The sequence below is a fragment of the Amblyomma maculatum genome, chromosome 8 (genome assembly GCF_055883805.1).
Source record: "Amblyomma maculatum isolate TAMU_Amacu chromosome 8, ASM5588380v1, whole genome shotgun sequence".
NCBI lineage: Eukaryota > Metazoa > Arthropoda > Arachnida > Ixodida > Ixodidae > Amblyomma > Amblyomma maculatum.
In genome coordinates this window covers 27,512,483-27,536,389 of record NC_139351.1, presented here as the reverse complement: position 1 = coordinate 27,536,389, position 23,907 = coordinate 27,512,483, and the positions used below count along the sequence as shown (strand labels likewise).

General features: G+C 43.9%; 1 protein-coding gene and 1 long non-coding RNA gene across 2 annotated transcripts in view; one reads left to right on the top strand and one right to left on the bottom strand.

Moving 5' to 3' along the window:
• Hem (Nck associated protein 1 Hem) overlaps positions 1-13,406 on the bottom strand; it is a 99,668-nt gene extending 86,262 nt beyond the window's left edge. The window contains exons 1-2 of the mRNA XM_084576151.1: positions 13,064-13,406; positions 12,205-12,315 (exon numbers count right to left, since the gene is read on the bottom strand). Of these exons, the coding sequence (XP_084432277.1) occupies positions 12,205-12,315; positions 13,064-13,168 (216 nt within the window). The 5' untranslated portion in view covers positions 13,169-13,406. The remainder of the gene's footprint in view (positions 1-12,204; positions 12,316-13,063) is intronic.
• Positions 13,407-18,246: 4,840 nt separating this feature from the next.
• On the top strand, positions 18,247-23,423 carry LOC146180809 (uncharacterized). Its single transcript, XR_014700121.1, has 2 exons — positions 18,247-18,739; positions 19,340-23,423. It is a non-coding gene; the product is annotated as an uncharacterized LOC146180809 (long non-coding RNA).
• The last annotated feature ends 484 nt before the right edge of the window (positions 23,424-23,907 follow it).

Genomic DNA, 23,907 nt, shown 5'->3' with positions numbered 1-23,907 from the left:
CGGCGTGAGATTAAAATGCGATCAACTGTGAGCTCATCACTGCATAGTTCACACATAGTTTTTTTTTTTTTTTTTTTTTTTGTCAGCGAGGAACTGTGGGTAATGTGTCTGTGTCTCCTATATGTAGACATAAAACAAATTCGGTAAAATGTTTCTGATGTTGGCATGATTTCGGCATGACTGGCCTATTTGTAAGTGAACTGCAGGAACGAGCCTCCATCAACACTATGGAAAGCTCAACCAAAACCTAGCTTCATCAGCGTGGGGATCGACACCGATAATTCTCAGCGTATGTGAACTGAGCGCAATCCCAAAACGGCATTCTGACATAAGTACCAACTGTCATGAAGATGAGGAGCTCAGTATTCACTGCTTTTTGTCAATCATTCTTCCACTGATCTCATTATAATTATGAAATATTGCATAGGTGTGATATAAAACATTATCCCCCCTATTCCACGGTACTCAGCCCTGCCACAGAGTATTTGTACAAGTGGCCACATTTCAGTGACAATCACCCGAGTGATTTTGACGTTTTATTCTCGGCACAGCAACACTTGGCTGATGTGGGCTTTTAGCTCTGGCAGCTAAATTCCACATGAAAATTTTGATTCCCTCCTTCACAAGAGTGACGATATCCAAAGGTGTTTCAAGCGTGCTTTCCCAGAACACTAGACAGTTTCAGTTTCAGAAACCTTGAAAATTTTCCCGAGTGATGTTCCACGTGCTTACGTGTGACATGAATTTTACTGATTGTGCTGATGCAGTTCCATGGCAGCAGTGGCATGAGTTTTCACAACAGGATGTGCGAAAATTAAACTATGCCTTTAGAGACAAAGAAACAGAATGCACAGACTGCAGTCTACTTAGTACACATGCCTACACTGAAGCTCTTGTTTCGCATATCCACTTCTTACATCTAATATGAATATATGGACTAATACATCATTTGAAAAACCAGAATTGCACAGAGGGAAGTGGTCACTGTGAATAAGAGTGAGAGCAGGCTGCACCTATGCCCACCCAGCAGCAAGCCGTTACTGTGTACGCCACGCATTGCGCGGAGATCACAGAGGGCAGTAGCACTGGTGCCTGTTTCACATCCTCCCTTTCTTACCTCATTCCCTTTCTCATTAACTGTAACTGTCGGCAGCATCGCGGCATGATGCACTGCACTGTTCTGCACTTCCATTACGTCGACTGTCGAAAAGGACATCAACGAATTGCACACCTGGACGAACACTATGGCACGCATGCTGGCATGAGCCATACTAGGAAAGTGCAGGCTCAGCTTATGTGTGACAAGTGCTAGATTGTGCACGTCAAGCCAGTGGGGGAGGGTGGGGGGCAGGGGAAGGCCTCTAAGGGGGCACCAAGTTCGCCCCATACCTTCACTCTGTCGGACATGTGCCATCCCGTGGAGGTAAAAAGCAAGGCACCCGTGTACTGCGCAATGTCAGTGTACATTAAAGAACCCCAGGAGGTCGAAACTTCCGGAGTCCTCCACTACGGTATCTCTCATAGCCCAAATCGCTTTTGAACGTTCATCATCATCATCCTCCTCCTCAGCCTGACTATACCCACTGCAGGGCAAAGGCCTCTCCCATATTCCTCCAATTAACCCGGTCCTATGCGAGCTGCATCCACTTGACCTTTGTGAATTTCTTATTCTCATCCGCCCACCTAATTTTCTGCCACCCCCTGCTACGCTTTCCTTCCCTTGGTAAACAGTTTGTTGCCCTAAGCGACCATCGGTTATCCTTTCTTGCGCTACATGTCCTGCCCATGCCCATTTCTTCTTCTTGATTTTCATTAGAATGTCAGTGACTTGAGTTATTTCTCTTACCCACTCTGCACGTTTCTTATCTCTTAACGTTATCCCTACCATTTTTCTTTCCATAGCCCTCTGCGTTGTCCTCAACTTAAATAGAACCCTCTTTGTTAGCTTCCACGTTCCAGCCCCATAGGTAAGTACAGGTAAGATGCAACTGTTGTATACTTTCCTCTTGAGCGATACAGGTAAGCTGCTAGTCATAATCTGGGAGTGCTTGCCAAATGCGCTCCATCGCAATCTTATTCTTCTTATTTCCTTTTCATGGTCCGCATCTGCGGTTACTACCTGTCCTAAGCAGACATATTCGCCTACTAATTCCAGTGCTTCGCTACCTAACGTAAACTGCTGTTCCTTCCCGAGGCTGTTGAACATTAGCTTAGCCTTCTGCATATTGATTTTTAAGCCTACCTTTCTACTTTTCCTGTCTAGACCATCAATCATTATTTGCAGTTCATCCCCCGAGTTACTTAGCAAGGCAATGTCAGCAGCAAATCGCAGATTACTGAGGTATTCTCCATCTACCCTTATCCCTAACTGCTCCCATTGCAAGTCTCTGAATACTTCCTCTAAGCAAGATGTGAATAGTACTGGGGAGATCGTGTCTCCTTGCCTAACACCTTTCTTTCTAAGCAGATCAATTAAGGGGAGATGAGGGTGCTGGTTATAATACAGGAAGGAAAGAAGCCAACAGTCGGCGAGGCCAAGGAAAGCGTTGGGGATGGTACTTTGTCTTTTTTTTTTTTTTTTAATGTTTACTTGGATAATCACAGAAATTAGTAATGTAATCTGTTTGGGGGAATATAATTAAACACAAAGTAGAAGAAAAAACGTGCCGATGGTGGGAACCGAACCCACGACCTCCGAATATCGCGTCCAGTGCTCTTCCAACTGAGCTACATCGGCCGCTGTCCCCCCTGCTACTTTCTTGGGTATTTATGTTGTCTGTATACGAACCGTGACAGCGGCCGATGTAGCTTAGTTGGAAGAGCACTGGACGCGATATTCGGAGATCGTGGGTTCAGTTCCCACCATCGGCACATTGTTTTTTCTTCTACTTTGTGTTTAATTATATTTCCCCTAAACAGATTACATTACTAATTTCTGTGATTATCCAAGTAAACATTAAAAAAAAAAAGACTTTCCTTGGCCTTGCCGACTGTTGGCTTCTTTCCTACCTTTCTTTATAGAAATTTTGTTACTTTCTTTATGCAGAACTATGGTTGCTGTGCACCCTCTATATATATCTTTCAGTACTTTCACGTACGGCTCGTCTACACCCTGATTTCTCAATGCCTGTATGACCGCCGAGGTTTCTACTGAGTCAAATGCTTTTTCGTAATCAATGAATGCTATATATAAGGGCTGGTTATATTCCGAGCATTTTTCTATCACCTGGTTGATGGTATCGATATGATCGATAGTAGAGTATCCTTTCCGAAAACCTGCTTGATCTTTTGCTTGGTTGCAGTCTAAAGTTGCCCTGATTCTACTAGCGACTACTTTGGTAAATACCTTATACATAACAGACAGTAAGCTAATTGGTCTGTAATTTTTCAAGTCCTTAGCGTCCTTTCTCTTATGTATTAAGACAATGTTAGCATTCTTCCATGGTTCCGGTATCGTCGATAAAACCAGACATCGCGTACAGGGTGGCTAGTTTTCCCAGCACAATATCCCCCCCCCCCCCTTCCTTCAACAAATGTATAGTTACCTGATTCCCTCCAGCTGCTTTCCCCCTTTTCATAGTTTCTAATGCTTTCTTAACTTCGTCATTCGTCGGCAGAACGTCTGACTGCATTTCCCTACCGCCAATCTCATTATTGTCGTGACTGTTGACTGCTGTAGAGATCAGTATAGAACTCCTCGGCTACTTTGACTATCTTATCCATATTCATGATTACATTGCCCGCCTTGTTTCTTAGCGCATACATCTGATTTTCGCCTATGCCCAATTTCTCCTTCATCGCTTTAAGGCTTCCCCCATTCTTTACAGCATGCTCAATTTTCTCCATGTTATACTTAGTTATATCGGCCACTTTGCGCTTATTGATTAGCTTTGATATCACTGCCAATTCTATCTGGTCTGTTAGATTGGAAACTTTCATACTTTGGCGTTTCTTAATTAATCCTTCGTCTCCTTAAACAGCTTACCGGTATCCTCTCTAACTATCCTACCGCCTACTTCTACAGCTCACTCGGTAATGATATCTCTGAAATTATTGTTCATTGCTTCTAGGCTAATGTTGCTATCCTCAGTTAGAGCTAAATATCTATTCTGTAGCGAGATCCTGAACTCTTCTGCCCTCCCGCTCACCGCGAGTTTGTTGATGAACTTCTTTCTTACTAATCTGCTTTGTTCCCTTTTCAGATTTAGACTAATTCGAGAGCTTACCATCCCGTTGTCACTGCATCGCATTTCCCCGATTACCTCTACGTCCTGCACAACGGTGGGGTTAGAACACATTATGAAGTCAATTTCATTTTTAGCCTCCCCGTTAGGGCTTTTCTACGTCCACTTCCGGTTCTTTCGTTTGCTGAAGAAGGTGTTCATGATTCTTAAGTTATTGCACTCTGCAAACTTAACCAGTAACTCCCCCCTGTTATTCCTAGAACCAATGCCATAATCATCCCCTGCCTAATCTTCTGCCTGCTTTTTCCCTACTGCCTAATCTTCTGCCTGCTTTTTCCCTACCTTGGCACTGAAGTCACCCATTAGTACAGTATACTGCGTCTTTCCTTTCCGCATTGCGAATTCTACATCTTCATCTACGTCCTCCTTGCAGCATCTTTTTTTTGTGGAATAAAATTTCAAATTTCAAGTTTTCGACTGCCTGATCATCATAAGTACATGTAGGTGTGTAGGCTTGTACAACCTTCACTTTATACCACTTATTAAGCTTAATTACGAGGCCTGCTACCCTCTCATTAATTCTATAAAATTCATCTATATTACCAGCTATATACTCATTGACAAGGAAATCTACCCCTAGTTCTCCCTTCTCTGGTAAACCTCGATAACACAGTACATGTCCACACTTCAGTACAGTATATGCCTCATTTGGCCTCCTAACCTCACTAAGCCCTATGCAATCCCATTTCAAACCCTCTAGTTCCTCTAACAGCATTGCTAAACTAGCTTCACTAGCTAGTGTTCTAGCGTTAAAAGTCGCAAGGGTCAGTTTCCAATGGCGGCCTGTCCAGCAGAGTCAGACATTTTTAGCACCCCCCGCTACGTTACAGGTCTGACCACTGTTGGTGACTGACATTAAACACCATAAACCCTCATCCGGCCACCTAACTTTCTGCTGCACCTTGCTATGATTTCCTTCCTTTGGAATCAAATGTGTTACCCTTAGTGGCCATTGGTTATCTGTTCTTTGCACTACATGTGCTGCCCATGCCCATTTCTTCTTCTTGAACTCGACGAGAATGTCGATTAACTCGAGTTCGTTTCCTGACCAACTCTGCACATTTCCTGTCATTTAATGTTACACATACCATTACGAGTAATGTAACAAGCTACAAGAAGATATGCCCAACTCAAAAAACAAGCTAACAAAGCAACAGGGAATGAAAATATGGCAGGAGGACAGTGACTGGAAAGAGAAAGGCTTTTTTACTTTCTAATCCAGCTAGGCTAGCTTTGATGCAGAAGCACCAGCTGCAGCGAAACAAGCTCAAACAAAAACACGGAGATGCAAAGTGCATAGTTTAGGACAGTGCAGAAACAACTTATTGCTTTCTAGTACAGTCAGTTCTTACATCTTACATATGTAGCCAGTTGTAGCACACTCCTTAGGACTTGTTTATTTACCCCTTTATATACAAAATTTCCAGAGAAGAGAAATCTTGGTGCTCAAGTAATATAGTCAGCACCTATAACTAGTTGAGACTTTACATGCCACAGAATGTGGTGGTGTTTAGTTTTCTTGTCTCATCAAGAGAATCCTTTTGCACACAGTTCGGTGTGAAAAAATGTTAATTGTTTGATATCACTCTAGCTACACCTCTTCCTAGCATGCTAGTGTTTTACACATGTCAAGTTTGCCATTAAAAACTGCATTAGTTACTTCATATATAAGAAGACCTGAGATGTAATGATGTAAAAGAATGAATTATATTAGCTTGTTTTTTTTTTGTTACTCACATAAGTCTCATAATAATAAATTAAGGTAACCAGCTCAATTTTCTGGATCATGTTCAACATAACTTAAACATTATGAAAGATTCACCCTGCCGAGAACGTCAACATATTCTGGCCAGATTTTTATCAAGCGATTAGGAACACCTCTTATCTACAACAATTTATCAGAAGGTACACATCCTTGAGCTGGATACATTCCACTTATACTCAGTTACACACATCAAAGGTCAGGAAAAAAAAAGTGGCCCGTACAGCAGAGGAAGGCATATAAATTACTCATGATAAATGCTGTTGTGACCGTGCATGGTCCGCACTTGCGCGCACTGGGCCTGTGGGCATGGTATTGATATGTGCCGTTTGTGCAAGTTCACACGAATCTTTTTGTGTGAGCATGCTTTACTTTGTCGTGACCCTACAACTGCCAAGTTGGCCCTGTCAAGGGAACGTCAAGAAAAATAGAAAGAAACGTCGCCCTGTGAGAAATAGCCGGAAGTGCTTTTGTTCAACTGTTTACCCTTCCCGTCGAGAGGCGCTATTATCAAGTGAGGAATGCCTATTGTCCAAAGGAGACGATCGGAGTGACACGTCCGCTGACGTACAGGAGAATAAAGGAGCATGAGGATTACGGCCATTAGAGGATTTCCCGTGAATACAGGAAAGAGTTGCAATTGCCGGAAAGAGACAATGCTGGGAGCAGTATTCGTGGCGCGCACATACACATGGGTTTCTGAGAAGGAAATCCACTTGCCGGAACCAACATAGCGGATCTTTGCAGAAGAATAGAAATTTACCTCCTCGCCGTTCCCAAGCTCTACCCGACAACAAGTGACCACGCCCGACGAAACAATACTGGGCCAGTCAGTGCATCAAACCATCAGTGCAGTGATGTGTTCGATTGGTTGCCGATATCTGAGGGGTGTGCCCTGGAACTGATTGGTCAGCATCTTCAGAGAGGGGCTGGACATAGGGGATTTAAGGACGTTGCAGAGCACGAAATGACGCTCTGAGCCCTGGGTAAACGGCTCATTCAGACGCTTCTCGCTATGAACTCTTAAAGCTTGCCATTTTGCTGATATACCCTTTTTTTTCATGTAAATAAGTTTTCTCAAGTGCCATTAAACCTGCTTGTATATATTTTACCAACTTCGAAGATTCAATCCTTCATCAACCCGGAGTCTCTGCAAGCTACCAAGTGAAGGCCGGATCGACTTAGTCCCAGCATCACGACAATGCTTAAGCTCTAAAATAAATATGACTTTCGTGGTCTCAACTGCAAGTGTTATCACAATGCTGATAGTTTGGTAAGCACTTTTACCAGCTGCATTTTAACTGTGTCTGTAGCTGGGCCGTGTGCTTTGCAGTTTTAACTGAAAGACACCAATAACCATCCATGGGTAAAAAAAATTAGCTGGCGAAAACCGAAAAACGCAAGTTCTTGGTATGTTCATACTAGCCTAGAGCCAGTTTCCGACAAGAATACTTCGCATTTCGTTCCATTCAGAGTACAGAAACAAGCTACAAGACACTGAAAAAACCAGAGGGAAAGTAAAGGGCCTACCCTCTAGCATCTCCATTGGATATACCAGCATATATTTGTGAAAGAAATAGTAGGACACGTGCTAGGAGGGTTGCCAGATGAATTCAGTCAGTATGAACAAATGTACAGACTCATAGTACAGGACAAGTGCAATGTGAAGGAGCTCGAGTCAGAGTTGCGCAGTTACGGCCATTACACTGTGAGCACTCCTTCTTTGTTCTGGAATCTGCATGCTGAGGCTGGCGAGTATTGGCCCAAGCGTCTTTGCGCATTTTAAGGTTTCCTTTGCCAAATGAACGAGCATTCTTAAAATTGCGTGCTGTCAACACGCATGTACAAAGGAACGCACTCAGATTGCTCATGACAGAGTGTCTAAGAATGCTGCACCTATTTCGATCAACTGTATATATCCTTTCAATAAAATTTGCATCTTTTTCAGGAGAGCAAGTTGCCAAGCTAGTTAGTGTTGCATAATGTGAGAACAAAATACGGACAAAAGACAAAAGGGAAGACACACAGGCGCACTTGTGACTGTCATATGTGCCTTCTCTTTCGTCGTTCATGCGTATTTCTCCACATTTTGCACCTTTTAAGGTCAAGCAGCTGAAAGTACCAACGACTAAAATGCATAAATAAGAACTGAATTAATGTGACATAGATGATGTGACGTCACACAACCGGAAATAAAAAATTAAAGAGCACTGCAGAATCCGCATTGAAGTAATGCGAAAGCACGGATGCTGCTGTTGGTTGCTTCTAGTTGCTTAATTCACTTCTTTTTTAATCATATTAGTTTTGGTACTTTCAAATTGCACGCCAATCCCTTCCTATGCCCTTTTTTGCCTCTACTTCCGGTTGCGTGATGTCACTTCTTCGACATCACTCTGAGTGATTTAATTACCTATTTTGGTATTTTATACATTCAAATGTGGCACCAAGGTATTTGCTAATGAAACCATTTCCGCCTTTACTTTTTCATTTTGTGCCTCTAATTAATTGCCTAATTAGCCTATTGGCCTGATTACTTTTTGCACACATTACATCACCCTCTATCGATTGACATCCTTCATTAACCTCTACAACTTTTCAATTACTCACAACTGCTGTGCACACGATTTTGCAAATTGCGCGCCAATCCCCTCCTATGCCCTTTTCCAGCTCTACTTCCGGTTGCATGACGTCACATCACCTACGTCACATTAATTCGCTTCTTGTTTATGCATTTTAGTCTTTGGTACTTTCAAATTGCAGGCCAATCCCTTCCTATGCCCTTTTCTGGCTCGACCTCAGGTTGCGTGACGTCACATCCTTGACATCACATTAATTGACTGATTTAATTAACTAGTATTTTAGTATTTTATACATTCAAATGTGGTACAAAGCCATTTGCTAATGAGACCATTTTTGCCTTTACTGTTTCATTTCCTGCCTCTAATTAATTGCCTAATTAACTTATTGGCCTAATTATTTTTCGCACACATTACGTCACCCTCTATCAATTGACACCACTCATTAACCTCTACGACTTCTCAATTACTCACAACTGCTGCGGACACGATTTCGCGTGTTTTGCCTCTAATTACCTAATTACCTTATTGGCCTAATATTATTTCCAACACAGCATTACGTCACCCTATATCGACCTACACCACTGATTAACCTCTACCACTTCTCAATCACTCAACTGCTGCAGACAACTTTTACATTTTTTGCCTGTAATTAATTACCTAATTAACTTATTGGCCTCATTATTTTTTCAGCAGCAACATTACGTCAGCCTCTATCGATTGACACCTTTCATTAACCTCTCAGTTCAGTTCAGGTGTTCAGTCGTGTCCGACTCTTCGTGACCCTATGGACCATGTCACGCCACGCTTTCCGGTCTCTCACTATCTTCTTAACATCACATAACTTCATCTGCAGTGCCTCGAGGATGCCATCTAACCATCGCGTTCGCTGCCTACCCCTTCTCCGGCGACCCTCAACCTTTCCCAACATCAAATCTTTCTCCAGCGACTCCTCTCTTCTCATCAGATGACCAAAGTAGCTGAGCTTTAACTTTACCCCTCTACCCCTTCTCAATTACTCACAACTGCTGCGAATGCGGACATAGCGAAGTAACGCTTTCGCATTAATGAATAAACCTTGTCTCCACTGGAAATCTAACTTCCATCCCTTGGATTCCCAGCCAAGTGCTTTACAAACTGCACTACACCCCTTGACACGTTCATAATCCTCCTTGTCTACCGTGAAGATGATAGCGGGATTCCGCGAGTGGCAAATACTGCGCCTTTAATGTGCTGTAAACGAATTATAGAACGACGGTGAACTTTGATGCGTTCAATGGAATGCTGGTTGTGTTCAACAAGGGGCGCTTCATGTACAATCACGACTGGTACATGAAGCGACGTCACCAGGCGATTCATGCATATATGAAGCTGACCCCCCCAGGCGTCCAATCCAGGCGTCCATGCGGCACCTTTCATTTACCGTTTCCTCGTACACCGCACCACACAGCAAACAACAGCAGACCCAGATTTCTAAGAGGCGTTAGTACAACAGGCATCAGCGGTGTTTGAAATTGATTTACAGGATAGAAAAGGCGCAGTATCTGTCACAATTTTCTGAGGACACATGTACCGCACTATAAAGGAAGGGAGGAAGGTGGGAGTAAAAGAAGAGAGGAAGATAGAGGTGCCATAGTGGAGGGCTTCGATCCACCGTGCTATAACGGTTTTCGCCTCATCGCACTTTGGTGGTCCAAAGTGCCCTCTAGAATTCTTTTGCTTTTTAATCATGTGCTTCGAGAATATGTTTTCCGCCGACAGTCACCGCGTTTTACAGTTCACCTCATGCAACTAGCTGAAAAACACCGATTTCAAAATGGTATACAAAAGCCAAAAAACATCTACTGAACTTTCGAAAAATAAACATCGGAAAGCATATACTCTACCTATAGCTCTCCTTACTACCCTCAGTTATGATGAGACTGCTTTCTTTCACATTTTCTTTTCTAGTGAATATGAAGTTATAGCATACACAAACTCTGAACCTTGCGAACAACCTTTTTTTGGTTGTTCGAAACTAAGCTCCCGAGGGAGCACAACAGCAGGGTTAGCAGAGCCTCTTCCAAACGCACACCCCTGAAAGAGCCGGGCGCCAGGCCGGGGGAAGCTTGTACCCAATTTTACCGGTGGGCGTCCGGCGGCGAGTTTCGAACTGACCACCTCCCGCAGCCGAGACGGGCGCCCAAACCTTAAAGGGTAACTGCAGCGCAATTTTTCACTTCATAAGACGAGTGTTGCCTAGCAGTACTTGGAGAGAGAGCACTGAAAACAGAATATGGTATTCGTAGCTGAAGCAAGCGTTTCAGAAATCACTCACAAAAACTGCTGGTTTTCAAACCAAAACTGAAAAAAAGGTCGCCATTACTAAGAGCAGGAAATGATGTAGAAAGAGGCCCTATCAGAGCCTCGGGAGTAGTCGCATTTTGCTGGCTTACTGCTGCTTGTAGAAATCTTTACGAGTGAGTGCAAATGCCAACTGCATGAATATACGGCACTGTGAATGAACACCAACCACAAACGTGGACTACAATTTCAACTGCTCTCTGTTTTCCTGAAATGCATACAAATGCATGTTCTTGCCCTCTACACATGTTCATAGCCTGGACATCTATGTAGAATTCAGGCATGGTAATCATGGGGGAAATTACAAAAGACTCCACCATTATAACAAACCTCGGACCTAAAAGCCAAGTTTGAACCTCCAGCTTTTTTTACTGCAGGCCATCCATAGTCCATCTGCTATCCGTCCACAATGGGCCCGGCCCGCCTTAAGGTTGGTTCACAGCACCCATTTCAACGCCATATCTGGTAAGTTGCCGAAGTTAGTGACACATTGTTTTGTGCGCGCATCATCTGCTATACAAGTTTTGAAACATTTGTAACTGCAGAAATACTCTTCCAAAAAGTGTAGATTCTCGTTACGATTAGTTTCGGGCTCATGACCACATTAATAGGCATTGTAACCAAAGTAAAATTTTTTTGCCGTCAGAAGCTGAAAGCAACTCCATCCAATTTTTCTAACCACTTGTGTTTTGTCCCACTGTTGAGATTTGTTGGAAGTAAGAGCCCATATATTTCTAACAAATTTGTAGCTGAAAATGGAATACCTTGGTCGTGACTATGATGCTCTCCAGTGCAATAGGGATTCATTGAACACAACTAGAAATGCAGTTAGGAATTCCAAAACTCGTGAACAAAAGGCTCTTAGTCTATTTGTGAGAACGGCCTGTGACAGCAATTGTTTTGCTAGCTCAGAACAGCTTTGTTTTCAGTGAGAGCTTTGTCTTCTTTTCGTCACGGAATAAGTAGATATGTCACTAGAAAAAGTGCGATCAGTTAAGGGGAAGTTGAACTGGTCCTTGATGTCCCTTCAGTGCTTGCGTAGAAAGCTTCTCTCCAGCAAAACAAAATAATAACCAACGAGAGCGACAGTCAGTAGGAGTGAAAACAAACAAAATAAGAGACTGAGGTGCTAATTAAACAACACGGAATGCAAGAAGCACATGTACTGTTATCCCTGCTTCGTGCCATCTATTAGCACTTCAAATTTCACACAGTGAGGCACCAATTTGCGCTAGTTTCACTAAAACATAAAGGCATCAGTCTGCACTGCAACACTCACACTATTGCCCCTGATGTCAATGTTGGGGAAGCGCCGCACAACATGCTTGATGGCCGATTCGAGGTTCTTGTCAGAGAGAAATGACGGCTTCGACTTGGCATCACCACAAGCCTGTTTTGAAAGAAATACCTGGTTGTACAATTTTTCACGACACAATAACACACGAAATAACAGTTTACAACAGGTAATGTGCTCATTCAGGAGAAATACAGCTCTAGCTTTCGCTTCCTTCTTTTTATTTAGTAGAAAGCGCATATTGCTCAATACAAACATAAGAAATTAGAGCAAAAGCCAAGTGGCGAAATATCGATTACATTAAATCAACATAAAACTATAAGAAAAGTCAGTAGCCCAAGCATTTTAAACGTTCTTTTAGCGTCTTCCTACTGTTACCAGTTTGCACAGCATTGATAAATGATTTTTGCAACGTATCAACGTTTTTCCAAGCTTCTGAGTGGCAAAAAATTAAAGCCTCGACGGACTGACTCATGAGTGAGTCTCGAGGATTGGAAATTGCGATACCCAGCCAACACAGACACGACCACCGCTACGCAACCAAAGCAGTAGGTAAGCATGTTTAGCGCTGCGGCATCGGTTTCTACCTTCATTACCGCATGTCAGTAAGGGACCTTAAGTAGGTTTGTAATAAGAAAGCTTGGAAACTATGCATACTTAAGTAGCTCGAGGCGTAAGTCACTCACTCCGAGCGAAATCAGACTGAACAACGATCGGCGGCAGCTGAAAAACTGCGAAATGACAATGCGCCGGCGCGACACGCCCAGCCTGTGTAATGTTTGCACGCTGTTCCGTGCGCTTTCGCACGGACAGATCTCGCAGATGCGGAGAAAGGAAGGACCACCTTCTTGATGTTGTATATCCTCGTCAGCATCCCAACACCTCGGTCATTGAGGATGGTCAGCTTCTCGGCGATCCGCTGTGTGGTGACTTGAAGTGATCGGGCCATGTCGACGCTCTGTCGCTCCTCGCCTCACTCACGAACCACGGAAAAGGCCTTTCACATGAACTCACGCACACTCACTTCACAAGCATCGCGACATCAGAGGCGCCCGCTTTTCTCGAGCTAGGGCACCAGCACAAACAGCCAGGAACGCAACTACAGAGCGCAGCATATCACGTTCACACCATTACACAAGTGACGATGAGCAATGCCGGAAAGAGGGCTCCCATGGGCGACACACATTTCACAGCATCCTGCACCGGGGGCGGTCCCTCGCTACTGTCACGTGCCTCTACGTCACATGACGTCACCTTTAGACCGAGCGCGCACTCGCGCCCGGTCGGTCGCGGCCACCGTGGTCGCGGCCAAAGAACGTTGGTTGCGGCGGAGGCTGCTCTGGCGGAGTGCGAGTATCGTCTGCTTCAAAGCTCAAGCTCGGACCTTTCGTAACCCCTTTCTCCGCCGGGTACTCCAACTAAAGGTTCCAACGTCGTTCGTTCTTACTCTTTTCTTTATCTTGCGCGCTTGTTGTGCGCCCGTTGTTATCTTGTTTCGTTAATTCCTGGCTCCTTCATTAAAAAAAATTATGTCACCATGGTTTCAGGTAGAAGAAATCGTCAACTTCAGCCATCACATAAGTTATGTAAAAACGATATTTTACGTACAACGTAAACAGTTTGCACGGTTAACGGGTTAAATCCGTTTTCCTGCCTCACGAGCAGAACAATGAATTGCGAATTCAATAAACAAAACAATGCCGCATCAATTTCTTTGATTATAGCGCTCCAAGAAAGATCACGTAATGTATTTTGAAATGTTAAGCCAAACATTTCAACAGTTCACGCGGATTGCCCCAGCATCCTATACTAAGGTCATTACTATGTTCTTTTGAGTAAATCATCTTCATAAATGTTTGTACGGTATGGCATTGCATATGCCAGCGATTCAACTGTGGTGTTTTCTGGCATGCAGAGTTATTTTAAAACAGCACTAGAACACAGTCAGATATAAAGAGACAAACACACATTACGCTGAACTGACAAGTAAATTTTTATCCATGAAGCGTTTCTTTTTATAGGAAGCGGCAGATAAAAAGTCCACAAACAGTCCCGTCACATGTCCTAATACGCCACCCTCTCCCTTGCAAAAAGCCCTTTCCTTCGCTTGAAGTGTTAGGGAAGTGCTGATTGCGTATGCTTCCTTAGAATCTGCTATGTTTACTGCCCCAATAATTTCTCTTGCTATTTGGTCTAGGTTTCGGCCTATATTATTTCCGTCCTTTGGAAGCATGGCTCACATTGGCAGTCCTAGCTGATAATTGATGATCGAAAAGATCCCCGTCCCTTTTTTGTTTTAAATTTTTATTGTGCTCACGGATATGCTACTATTTAAACAGCGTCCCGTTCGACCAATGTATGTCTTTCCGCATGTCAGCGGTATCCTATACACAACTGCTTCACTCTGTCCACACTCTATCCGTGTTCTAGTGTTGTTTTAAAATGATGTTCAACCAACTCGCCCAACAACCCGCTCTGCTCAAGCAGAGTTACCATGTAAAATGAGCGATATGCAATAAATTAGGCAATGCCAGAAAATTACGTCAAATTTCTCGAACATAACCTGTAATCACCTCGTCAGAGACTAAATATAGATGTTATATAGGTTGGTAGGCAACACGAAGTAGCAGTAAGTAAAGCAGAAATTTGATTTCGCTCACAGAGCACCAAGACGGTTTGTTTTGTTTGTTTGGTTCGCTGGTTGGTTGGGTTTTGTCACCTTCGTCAATCGCGGCGGTGCCATGGCGTTCAGTAATCTACAAACTATTAATGTTTGCTGGATCGTTGCGCGCCATTTTATTTTGGTTCCCTGCGCCCATTTCAGAAAATGAAGAATGTATTCACAATTATTTACGGTGTTTTTCCTGTCTCATTTTTTTCCCTCATATTGTTTTTATGTATTGCGAACGGACAGGTTCATGATAATGCTGTTTCCTGCACCAGAAACCTAAAGTCCCTTAATTACACAGAACAGGATTTTGTTCCGGGTCCCTTTTTTTTTTTTTTTTTTCTGAAATAATTTGGCAAGAACGAGTAAACATCGGTTCTTAAATGTTCTATGAAAATCTGTGAGGATTACCTTTTCGCGATATGTCGCGCCTAAAATATTCTTCATATGAGAAAATTTTCGGCATGAAACTTATATTACTTTGTGCAGGCCTGCATGTGCAGTATATGTATACTTGTTTATTAAAGGGCCTAAACTAGCCGGAGGATTATATAAATATTCCATACCTTTTAGCGCTCGTATCTGTCGCTAAATAAAATTAATTACAATAAAATAAAACGTGCGTGAGCCCTCCCCCCTTCCCTTACGGCGCGGTTCAAGGACGACGCAGCTGCGGCTCAAGGTCAAGCACGGCGTCCGTCGGGGATACGCGATGGCATGAAACCTGGTGCAGTATTGCTTACACAATAAAACCACCAGCCGGTCCTGGGTTTCATATGGTCGATGGAGTTTTTGAGCAGCAGGTGCCGCGGGTATTTAGTCGCTCGCCTCCGCTGCGCCGTTGCGGAGAGGATCTTGAGAAGTGGTTCCTTTAGTTTGATTCGACGACCCTAAGCTTGGTTCGATGACCTGAACTATGGGACAGCACGCAAAGCTGGAAAGAACAACAAAAAAAAAGGAAAAATTACCGACGATTACGTTACTTCCTAATGCGAAATTTGAGCGCAGCAAATAGGCTGTTTCACCTTTTCGATAGATTGAGGCAAATCCGCCGCCACCGATCTGGCTCTCTGATTGCCACCGCACAGGGGTTGCATTGGAGGAGGAGCGAAGAAAGGAATTAAGTTCGAGCCGGCGCTTTGACAACCGGAGACTCGCAGGAAGAGGGGGGAGGGGGGCGGCGTGTACACCCAGCGGCAAACGATGGGGGCAGAAGCGCGCGCAGCAAGCGGACAACGCGATAAAGGGAGGAGGGAAGAGATAGCAGCGACTGACTGATGCTGCTGACGCCGATAGTGAGTCAACCCGAGCTGCGGAGTTGGTTTCAGGGACAACGCCGCCGATGCCGGCGCAAACAATATGATACCCTCGCTTCCGCAGCGCCAAGAACCAGGTCTAGCCGTGGGAAGGTGGTCACGTATTCGTCGACGTGCCGGGGCCTACGTGAAATAACCGGCGCGTCGGCAACTGAAGAGCACCCTATTCGCCACACAGGAACAGGGGGGGGGGGGGGGGGGGACCCTCCCCTCCTCTTTCTGTATGGCGGCGACGGTGTTCTATGCAGTCACGTTATCTTGACTCTCTAGCGGCGTCAGCGGCATCCAGCGATATCAGTCGGTCGCTGCTAGCGCTGGGGGGATGAAAGGGGGGCGGAGCTGGTTACGAGGCCGACGCCGACGCGAAACCCAGGAACGGACGCCAAAGAGCTGCGCTCTAAAAATGAAAGGCACGTACAGTGCTTATGGGCGGCTGTTTCACCCAGCGCGTTGTCGCTTGTGGAGATTCTTCGAGGCGCCGGGACAGGAAGGGGAAAGAGTGGTCACCCCGTTCATCGGTTCTCAAACATGTTGTGCGGAAGAAAGCTATAATGAGCTTTATCCCCCCATCGCCCTTCCGTTTTATTCCTTTGAAAAAAAGAAGGGGGGGGGGGGGGGTTGGATGACCACTCTGGTTCCAACATCCTAGCTGGGCAGATAGCTGGTGTTCGCGCTCTCCTTTTTTTTTTTTTTTTTTTAGAGTTTGAGTTCATCGACATTCTCCGACTTTCTCGCGTCCATCTTGTTCGTCGCGAAGTACGTGGCCACGGCAGAATGACTCGCCTGATCAACAACAAATTTTCCAAAAGTATCTTCAAGACTCGCGCCTCGAAAGCGGCTACTGGAGAGGGTACAAAAAGCCGACGGCGATCTGAAGCTGCAAAAGTAAAGTACGCTGTACTAGGATACATCCTCTGCTTATGCTCCGGTCAGTAAAACGGCAATTATGAGTACTTTATAAACAAATCGCACTCCGCGCATCTCTGCGTAAATGCTTGCTAAAAATTACGACGAAGCTGGTCCTGATATGATTATTTCCATAGTTGTCTTGATGCTGTCTAAATGTAACAAAGTTCCTCGTCCTTGTAATCTGTCAAAACTAGCGCAAAAAAAATAAATAAAAGGTAGAAAGGCAGCTCGACAACACGCACCGTAAAAGCAGACGACACTCGCTCTCCGCTGGCGCAGCTGCCGCCGTCGCCGACCGGTCGACCGACGAGCACGCTCAAACAAGCGATGACGTAGAGGCACGTGACAGCAACAAGGGACCTCCCCCTGTGCAGGGGCCCGATCCTCGATATTCGCCTTCCCCTGGCGGCGCCATATTGTCTTTCTGATTGGCTCTGAAAAGAGTCACGTGCTTCAAACTTGTGGCGCGAAACCATCAGTTGAGGCAAGCACTTTTAGCGGTTACGTCAAAATGACGTAGCCGTGAAAATTGATTTCAACCGGAGCTATCCTTGTTGCCTGGATGACAAATACGAATGATTTTGGAGTGGAAGCAAAGTTACTGATGGTGGTTTGGAGAACACTTACGCTCGATTAACCAATGTGATGAAAATAATGGCATACTGGGAAGGAGCGGATGCTCAAATTTGATTGGCTGGAGCTATGTCACGTGAAACACGTGATACGCAGGCATATTTAGATTACGTCAAATTGACGCGTCATGACGTAACTGATGTGCCGCCATTACCGAAAATGCTGACGTTTGGCCGCCATAATTTCGCCGAGTGGCGAGGTGCCCGAATTATGCTAATGAGACTATGGCGACAGGCAAGCTGATTTATGCAGCCGTTAGCCTACCGTAGTTTCTTAGCTTGTTATTAAAAGTAAAAGGATAACTTTATATACACCTTGCATGGCTTTTAAACGCAATAGAAAGGCAAATAATGAGCGCGTATGAAATAAAGGACGCTTGAGACAATCTGTAATGGGGGCAGAAGCTTGCGGCCGCGTGACGGCGCTAACTGCTTTCTTATTTCAAACCCTTTCTTCCCATGGTAAGAAATCATTGGTCTGTGCGGTTATAATAACCCAGCAATGGCGGCGGCCATGGAGGGAGGCATGAAGGGAGGTACGCTTTCATTATAGTGAACTAGAATATATATTCTAGTTCACTATAGCTTACATGGAGGAAAGAAAGAACTTGTACGCTTATGAGTGGTCTTCGTGCCGTTCGTCGTCTGCAAGTAGTGATCGAGGATTTGCTGCAGCACAGCAATGCTGTCAAATTGTCTTGAAAGATAGCTCGTCAGTACAGTCAGATCAATCATCTGACGAGGAGTGTAGTGTGGCGGCTTTGCAAGCTCCGAGGCGAGAATTGTCCTGCGCTCGGAATGTTGAACTGTTGAGCTACTGGTGCTTCGGGTGTGATCGCCAGTGGTGAACGCCTCTGATGTTGGATGGCACGAAATGTATTCGTTCGGCCGAGCGACAAGCTCCCGGAATGTGTCGGGCTTCTCGATGGGTGTCGACCAGCAGGGCAACGCAGTCAATCTGCTGGAAATGGTGCAGCACGTCGAGCATCACAGAGGTAAGTGCAATAAGAAAACCTGTAAAGGTGACTGTTCATACAGCGTCATTCGCATTCAAGTTGTACGCAGGCGGGAAATGACTGAAGATTAAAGGAATACTCACAGGACGCATGCGGCGAATCCGATATTTTTAATCAGCACTTTGCGTTGCTTTTAGCTGCATATTTCTACGACGCATTATAATTTTCTTCAACTTCTCTACACTGCACGAACTTAAAAAAAAAAAAAAAAAAAAAAAAAAAAAAAAAAAAAAAAAAAAAAAAAAAAACTGAGTGTGCTTGTAGTTGTCAAGATTTCTTGGTTAATGGTTTCGACGACCGAGGAAGGAAAAACAAGTGAAATCGCCTGATATAAGTCGTTCCCTTAATTGCAAAAAAAAGAAAGAAAAAGTTAGCCACAATACAATTTCCGCCACCAAGCCGTCTTTACCTGTTACGGAAATGGTTCACTTAGGTTTAGGTTTTGCACTGACCATTTCTTGCATTCATAGATTACACTTTACCGCAGCCTAGCTTGTAGCTTTGATGATTTTGAATGTTCCTGTGCCATGAGTGTTTGATATTTTATTTGCATATAATTTAGGCACTAAACATTTGCAGGTGATCGTGTGGACCTTGTGCAGCCGTTGCAGCACTTCCAATCCGAGTCATCATGTGGTCGAGAAGTCCTGGGGCCATATTCAACATCATTAACCTCTCTGCTAGGCTTGTATAATCTGGGAGGCCACGCCTTGTCCCTGGACGGCCACATCAGATGTGAAGTGCTATGCAGATGGACAGCTCTTTTTGAAGATCGTTACAGCTTGTAGTGTGTGCAGATCACATGACATTGACGCCACCTTCAAATGGTAATCGCAGCAGGAACATCAACAAGTACAAGGAAGAGGACGTGCAACATTTATATTAACTCGGACAGGAACAACTTGATCACCTGCACTTGAGATTTTCACTCGCTGTCATGATTTTGATATATGCCACAAGTGATCAATGTGCACATTCTTACTGCTTCATGTTCGATAGCATACTGCTGAAAAGCCGTCCAAGTCTTAATTTTTTCTGTGGTTTTGAGATATAACCATCTCTTTGGTGTACATTTTGTTGATAGCATGTGCAAGAACCAAGTTCAGCTTTGGGGTGGCGCAGTGGTTACGGCGCTCGACTATTGTTCCCAAAGACGCGGGATCGAATCCCGGCCTCGGCGGCCGCTTTTCGATGGAGGTGAAAAGCAAGGCGCCCATGTGCTGTGCGATGTTAGTGCACATTAGTGCGATGTTAGAACCCCAGGTGGTCGAAATTTCCGGAGCCCTCCACTACGACGTCTCTCATAGTCTGAGTCGCTTTGGGACGTTAAACCCCACAAACCAAACCAAACCTTTCCTTGGTGCTATAATTTTTTGTCTACCATCTGTAGACATACTGAGTGTATTCTACAAGTGCTGTGGCCCTTGCTGAGAGCTGTCATTCTTTGTTGTATACTTTGCTTTTTTGTGTTCTGCTTAAACTCAGTGTGCATTTTATTAAGTGCTTCATGTCAATGAAACACAGGAAGGTACAAAAACGTTCTCCTTCTACCTCCAGAAGTGCCATTCTGAGTAGGACATGCGGGCAGCAACAGTTCACAATTCACTTTGGTGTTTGTGGCAAGCAGGCAGCCTGCGATGTACTACTTCAGTGAGAATATTTGACATACGTGCACCCTGGTGGATGTGTCTGCAGTCGTTTACCATAGCAGAGTCCATTTCGTTACACCTATCTTGTGTGCTACTAGGGTGAAATGTGAGGTGCCCACTGTGTTTTTCCACAAACTGCAGAGTGAAGCGAGCTGTGCTTCTTTGTATTTGGTTGCCTTTATGCTTGTTTTCTATTGCTTCCTTCATATGCTGAATGTAGATGAACAGCAATCAACTAGTTTTCCCAAGGATAATTTGTGCATCTATTTGGTGGTCATTGTCTTTCATTGTTGTATGCACGGAAAATGAGGCCCCCGCCAACTTGTCAACCCATTTTGGCAATTTTAGATTCCACTTTTGCAAAATTTGCCAGTTTCATTTTGCACTGCAATTACTGATGCTTTGTAGTGATGTTAATCAAGATCCCAGATAACCTGTTTAACCTCTGCATCATTTGTGTGGCTCGGCGATCAATGAACATTTTTGTATTCTTCAGTTTTTTCACAAAGGCAACTATTGACTTCTCTGTTTTGTAACTAGGTGATATTGATGTGCATGTGCACCCACTGGCAAAAGTTCTTGAAGGTGGCTTCGCAGGGGAAAGAATGCATTCATTTGTGTACGGGATAAATTGCTTGACATTTCATGTTTCACTATATAACTCATAGTCACAATAATGATGCACAAGCGCAGGAGTGAAATAAAAACTTTTTGATAAGATTGTCCTTCATAAATTTTTGACTGCAGCTCTACAAAATGCTTTGCTCCTTTTGTGCATTGCTACATATCTTGTTCCATAAAATACCTCCCTCCATGATAGCGTTGTGTGTAGTCCTTCCATACCTCTATTATGAGGCTGCTATCTGGGCCATTTGCTTCTTGACACATTCTTGCTGCTGCCACATGCCCTCCGGCACTCACATATGTTAAAAGAGGGTTGGTAAAGCTCACATATTCATGCTCTAAGCCACTGGAGACTGGCTTCATCACTCGAGATGTTTATCGAATGATTGCAGCTGTGTATAACTGCTTCATTACTTTTTTTCTGTTAGTTGCTTTTGTAGCCTTCATTGTTCTTTGTGAGCTTTAAATTGAGAATTTTAAGGAAGGGGCACAAATTTTATGCCAATCACTTTCATTTCATTTATGTAGAAGCACTTTCAAGGAAACTTGTGTTTCATCATCACTTTTCAACATTTTGTACCATTGTGCTAGTACTGAGTTGTATAACTTTTTGCTCTCATAAGTGACAGCTGCGCTAGTTTCACTTACACCTATCCTATTGTCGCATGTGTTTTCTATGTTATCTAGTATCCCTATGCTTTCCTATTATATCAGCTTCAGCAATCCTCTCTGCATTTAACCCTCAGAATGTGCTGCATATTTTGCACGTCTGCTATGTGTACAGCCTAAATTGAACACCACAATATATTCTTAAGATTGCATTCAAAAGATAACTTCCTGAAGGTACAATCCTATTGAACACAGTAGACGTCATACTATCCATAAGTGAGCCATTCTTTTTCGTGATGTATTGAAGAATTTGTGAACAAAGCGATTTCATTTTATCTTGACCACATTCATCTGTTGTTTCTGTGGTACAGCCTCTGCCACAGCTGCATCTATAACTCGGCTGTTGACACTGTGGTCAAATGTCTTGCGAGCCAGCAGAGCCTAATGTAGCGTTGATGTTCAGCTATTGGCTTCTTGCTTTTTTTTTTTTTGATGCAGCAACGTTAAAGCCTCTTTTCTGCACAAAACGCGACGTTGTGAGTGGAAAATCTTGGGCACATTTCAGACAGGTGACATGGCCGAGTACTCAGTGTGATGTCTCTGGCTTCACCTTTGAGATGAATGTGTGAGGTGATAAACCTTGCAGGATCTTTGGGTAATAAGACAGGCAACCCTTAGGCCATGGAAACGCATCCGTACAGCTTGGTTAGAGTGGGCTTTATAGGTATCTAGACAAGTGGTCTTCCACATAATTGGATAACTTACAGGTATATGCTACTGATATGTATCATAGAATAAATACTAGATGTTAGCAGTAGCAAAGTCGATTCACACGAATGAGAGTCTGCAGACAGGAGCCATAAAAGCTGTTGTGTCATAGCGGTAAATGCTGAGCTTGCGTGTCCCCACAATTGTTTTTAGAGCATGAAGTTTTCAAGTGCTGTGCTGGTTTGCCTGATAGCCGTCACACTGAGTGACTTGCTGAAATAATGCTTAAGGCTTGTCTTCCTGAGCCAAACATTTCTCCTTTTTGGTAGACTGCATAAAGGGAACATTCTAGGTGTGGCAGGCATTTATGCACAGATAAAATCATTCTTACACACACTATAACTACCTTTGCCCTGTCCATAACAGAATCAGGGAATACTTGCTCTGTCCCAGGTGCCGACTACCATTTAAATGACGTTGAGTTCCATAATCTTTGATACTGGTAATACTGCGGAACGCATAGCATCCCTTGACTGCAGTTGCAGCCTAGTGGTTTGAGCATTTGGGGACCAATCCTCAGTGGTGTTGGGTACTCATTGGTAAAACAGTGGGTGCTTGCTTTGCTGGTGTTGGGGTTATCTTGGGCCAAACACTTGGAGAATGGGTTTTTGACCCTATCTTGTGTTCCCTTGCTTTGTATAACTAATTTCTCTTCTTTGGTCTCCAAGGCCGTGCCACCTTTCAGATATGGCGATGAGCTGTACAAGTACAACAATACTGTAATTACTTGAATGTGTGACAGCCTTTCATTTTAGGCTGTGTATTGTAGAGTGTGCAGTGCTGTAAATAAATTTTGTATTGTTTTGTATATTGTAATTTTCAGTTTTCTTATAAGCAAGGCTTCATGTCAGGTGCATGTAAAAAAAAATGCCAAAAAGTACCGAAAGCAAATGATACACCAATTGTTAGTCAACGACGAGCTGTTTAAAGCTACAGGGAATGTGTTACGTGAGTAGCAGGTCTCTTAAAGTGTGCATGTTTTACCAAAATAAAGGACAGAAGCTATACTGCAACCTGTTGGAAGAACCATGCATACAAGACGCACTAGCTGCAAATCATACGCTCATTTAAATCACGTTTAGTTTTCCAATGATATGCAATCAGAATGTCGAAAAAGTAAATTTCATGCTTTATTCCCATATTTATGCCCATATTCAGGTGAGGTTCATTTGAGCATGTTTTTGAGTCAGAGTGTAGAGAGTGGATGTTAGACAGTTGCACGTTGGACATTATGCATTGCTGGAAGAGCACACAGGGGATGGCACAGCCAATACAAATCATACAGTATTATCACCTGGCATTAATGAACCTTTGCCAAAAAATCCAGAACACCACCCTGATGTGCTGCAGGCCACATTGCTGCAGGCCTTGCAATTCATGCCTCTTTTTGTCGAATATTGTTCCTGTGCATGCTTCTGTTTTTCTTTTTTGTTGCTGTTACTTTTTACTTACGGTGTCTTTAAAGTCACGCTTGCTTTCCCCTTTGGCTCCCTTGCT